This window comes from Elaeis guineensis, chromosome 12 (assembly GCF_000442705.2).
Source record: "Elaeis guineensis isolate ETL-2024a chromosome 12, EG11, whole genome shotgun sequence".
Lineage (NCBI taxonomy): Eukaryota > Viridiplantae > Streptophyta > Magnoliopsida > Arecales > Arecaceae > Elaeis > Elaeis guineensis.
The window spans coordinates 12,884,131-12,888,743 of NC_026004.2; the positions used below are offsets into that span (position 1 = coordinate 12,884,131).

A 4,613-nucleotide genomic window follows, 5' to 3' on the forward strand; every position below is an offset into this window, starting at 1 on the left:
TGGTTTATATTATATATTTTGGTCAGTACTATGATAATTACTGCATAATATGTACAAGAGGATGGCCAGGGGACAACATGTTCAGGTGGACCCAAGTGTTATGAATTGGCAGGGAAAATCACAAGCATGTGATAATTTGATGGCTATGAACAGATACATGGCACATTGTATTAGTTGGAAGTGGCTTAGAAACTGCGCAAGTTCCAATCAATCAAACACGAGCGAAGTACCAATATAATCAACTGAATGGCCAGTGGTATGCCTTGCATGTAGGAAGGTTCCCCTGAGTTATAGGGATGTCTCCTTCCACTCGTACAAACTTGCCCAGTTGGCTCAGATTGCAAGAATACTGAGTTTGGTTACGTCACTAGTATGTGGTTATGATCTCTCTGGTGTCTCTTGGATTTACCTTTCACATATAAATTGTGTTAAGTCTAATTAATATGCTGACTGATATTATTTCATTTTACCTTGTAGCTTATTTTTGCTTAAGTTGGCAATCTTCCAGGCCATGCCCTTACACCAACCTGTTTTGCGAGTTCTTATACCCAGCTGATTTGAATCTTAGCTTGGAGTCTATATTTTCAATGGAGTAGTCTCGCTTGATCCCATTCTAATGTTTGAGTTTTCCGGTTTATAGGTTGATCGCAGTTTCGCAAGCTCATTCCATCGGATGGAGGTGATAATATTATAGATTATAATGTCCGATGTTGTAGAAGATCTGACCAACCCGAATGACCACTTCCGGCGAGCTTGATTTAAAATTCTTCTATGTCCAAACACTCCAATCCAACCAATTTTTGTTTTGCCTACCAAAAACCTTGTTGTTTTGAGCCATAACAAAAGAGAGAGCCCAAAGGATCGCATGTGCCTTTGCCTTTAATAAAAGCTAGGTCCTCTCAACGGTCGGAATTTTCAATTCTCTTCCCAAAGCAAGTATCGCCCCATTTGGACGACTCTTCAAAACCCGCCAAGGAGTACCAATGCAAAGTGACAGCCCCTCCCAGCCTTTCTTTGGCTTCCCGTCCTCTTTCTCTTCACCTGAAAACCAGAGAGAAAACGAACCCAAGGCAAGGAATAGAGATCAGAGAAGATGGGTGCACCCAAGACTTCACCAAAGGCCGCTCCCAAGACGGAGGAATCGACCACCCTCGAATCCCTCTTTGACCTTGATTCCAAGGCCAACGACATCTCCGGCGCCACCTTGTTATCGCCAACTTCTTCTGAGTTCGCAAAGGATGAGCTCATCTCCAAGATCTCCTCCTGCACCCGTGTCTTCACCTTCACTGACCCTGCGGAGTCCCCATCACAGCAAGACCTCAAGAGATGCAGACTCGCTTGGATCCTCTCTGCCATTCGCTCTACCAAAAAACTGCTCGACGATCGGGTCCTGGCCTCCCTCATCTCCATGCTCTCTGCCAACCTCTTTCGCCAACTTCCCCTGCCATCCCTCCCATCCCTCCCATCCGATTTCCTTGACAATGACTGCCTTGCAATGGTGCTTGCCCCTTCATGGCCTCACCTGCACATTGTCTATGATATACTTGGAGCTCTTGTCACACACGCTAAGCCTAAGTCCCTTCCTGGTCACATTGACCATGCCTTCCTCCTGAACCTTTTAGGCCTCTTCCAATCGGAGGACCCACGGGAGCGTGACCGCCTCAAGAATGTGTACCACCAGTTGTACTCAAAGCTGACCGACGAGCGGTCGTTCATGAGGAGGTCGATGAGCAACGTGTTCCTACGCTTTGCCTCTGATGCAGAGCGGCACTCTGGCATCGGGGAGTTGCTGGAGATATGGGGAAGCATCATCAATGGGTTCGCGGTGCCCCTCAAGGAGGAGCATAGGGTATTCTTGGCACGGGTGTTGGTACCACTGCACAAGTCGAAGTGGATGCCGTCCTATTACCAACAGCTGTTCTACTGTGTTTCCCAGTTTGTTCAGAAGGAGCCTGAGCTGGGTGGGGTGGTGCTGAGGGGGATACTGAGGTATTGGCCTGTGACCAACTGCCATAAGGAGGTGCTGATAATTGGGGAGCTGGAGGACTTGGTGGAGAGCTTATGCCCCAGCGAGTTTGAGAAGCTAGCTGTGCCTCTCTGCTCTCAAATTGCCAAGTGCTTGAGCAGTTGTAACTCTCAGGTCAGTGGGAACTAAAAGGTTCATTTTGTTGCTTTTCTTGGAATTTTTTGAATTTTGCCCCTTCTATGATCATAAAACTTGAACATCCCAGAGAAATTGGTAGGAGCCTCAAATCCATTTGCTTTCATTTAAACATTATGAAGAAGTCGGATGATTGGTCCATCTGAAATTTTCGTCCACTGTGCGTTGTATGATACTAGCTTGTTTAAGTGTAGTAACTACTTTGGTGAAAATACATTCTGCAAGGAGCTCTGTTTGTAGGTATCCTTCCCAAGCTCTTTATGGGCAATGAATTATGCCAGCTCCAACCAGTTCTTTGTGATTAAAATAGGAGTAGTGCTAGAAAAAAACTTCTTCATGCAACTACTTCTTGTTGCGTCCTTTTTGTCATTATAATTGAGAAGCTCTTTTGATGTTGTGCTTACCTGTATGGATAACATGACTGCTGATTCCCCTTACCTGTACCTTATTTTAAATATATGGACATGATAATGTGGGAAAAGAAGGTCATGGCATTTCTTTGATCTCTTTTGCTTTGTTGAGCAGGAAACAGTCAACAGTAAACGGATTGAAACTCTTAAGACTTAAACCAATTTCTTTCACCCTTTTAATATTTCTGGAAATAGTTAATTATATGTTATACTGTGCTTGCCCGTTGTTTTCCCAGTATGCCAGGTTAATTATCAAGGGCCTGCCACTGAGATGCGAAATTGTATTCATTTCCAAGGGGAGTGTAGAGAAGGGGGCAAAATTCTTTTACTTCTTTCTTGTTTTCCTGTCTTTCTTTTGACTCCTAGATGGATGAAAAACTGCATGCATGATTAGTAGTCTTAACAAAGTCATAGACATGAAAATCTTCAATTTTATAGTTAAATAGATTTTGTTACATTGTTATCTTTATGAATAATTGTCATCTTATATCTTAAATAGACATTAGATTATCAGTGTTCCAATCAAGTTTTAAGATCTGGTATTATCTTAACAACTTACATAATTGACAGCAATTTTATTGTTTCATTGCTGACCTTTATTGTGGATTTTCATCTGTTTAGGTAGCCGAAAGAGCTCTCTATGTATGGAATAATGAACAGTTTGTGAGAATGGCATCAAGGTGTATGGAAAAAATTCTTCCTGCTATTGTCCAAGGCATCGAGAAGAACCTCAGCTGGCACTGGAGCAAGTCAGTCCAGGAGCTGACAATGAGTGTCAAGACTATGCTGGAAGAAATGGAGCCTGAGCTATACTCCAAGTGTCTCCAGGAGCTGGCCCATCGAGAATCAGTGGCTGAGCAGGAAGAGATCAAGAGGAAGGTGAGGTGGGAAAGGCTGGAAAGGGCTGCAGCTAATAACAATTGCTCCAACCTTCAAATTGTACATGTGTCTCCCAATAACAGAAGCAACCCTCACACAAGTTCTTTACTTGCATCGAGAGCTAGAAGAGTCATAGCTCCTGCATTCCACTCTTCAAGGAATTTTGGTTATGGAGAATCTAAACTCTTTAAGTGAACATTTGTACCCGATATTTCTGTTTCACTTAGAAAAAGAATCAACTGAAGGCATTTCCCCAGGTAGATTCACTGGGTTCTACTTTGTTCTTTTGGTAGCTTCATTGGATTCCACTTTGTTCTTTTTCTTGGAATTCACTTAAGACTTAGTCTATAGAAAACCATGCTTGTCTTCAATTCTTGCAAGATATTTTAAATTAAATTAAAAGAGGATGCCTTGCCTTCTTTACTTGCCCTTTATCTTTATACAAATTATCTGTTGGGAATTCAATAAACTTGTCTTTTTGGGTTGCTTGTAGCACCATGTGCTGCTCGAGCGGCCCCCCTGTTGACAAGATCCATGAACTTCTTTGGTGTGTCTTGAGAAATATGAATACTTGTTTTCTGTGAGTTGCTAAGGCTCTTATATTATCCTACACTATTTCCAAAGTCTTGCATGAATGTTTTAGGATTGACATTGATACTGCATGCATCGCGCCAAGCGACATGTCATGATCTATCTATTTATGAGGGCCGGCTGAGCTAAGTCTGATTGGTAACTCTTTCATTTTGTTTTTCTTGTACTGAACAGCTATCTTGACTAATTCAATCATCTGAAGCTACCAAAAATAATGATAATTTTTTTTATTTAAAAATATTGACAAGTTAGATCAATATGTTTGTTCAATCAAGAGTATCTTTTCTGAATTTACTTCATTTAGTTTCTCTCTCGATCAAAAAGATGATGGCGATGTTTCCAATCAGTCTCTTCTTAAAATGCTTCAGAGTTGTAGAACATGAGGGAGATTAGGATCCTTTTTCTTCTAGCCACTTTTTGAAACATAGCTTTTTTTCATGCCTTCTAAGTTCTTTTTTATGTCTAAACTTTTTCTTTCTCTCTCTTTGATGAAAAACATCTATCATTTTCCTTTTCACCTCTGTTTTTTAAAGCAATCTTAAGGCATCCAATGTTCATTGTTCCTTTATTTA

The 4,613-nt window shown here is 41.6% G+C and overlaps 1 protein-coding gene across 1 annotated transcript; it reads left to right on the top strand.

Annotated features, from left to right (window-relative positions):
* The first annotated feature begins 771 nt into the window (after window positions 1-771).
* Window positions 772-3,710, top strand: LOC105055140 (serine/threonine protein phosphatase 2A 57 kDa regulatory subunit B' beta isoform). Its single transcript, XM_010936877.4, has 2 exons — window positions 772-2,140; window positions 3,193-3,710. The coding sequence occupies exons 1-2, from the start codon at window positions 1,094-1,096 to the stop codon at window positions 3,643-3,645; spliced, it is 1,500 nt and encodes a 499-aa protein (XP_010935179.1). The 5' UTR covers window positions 772-1,093; the 3' UTR covers window positions 3,646-3,710.
* Window positions 3,711-4,613: the final 903 nt, after the last annotated feature.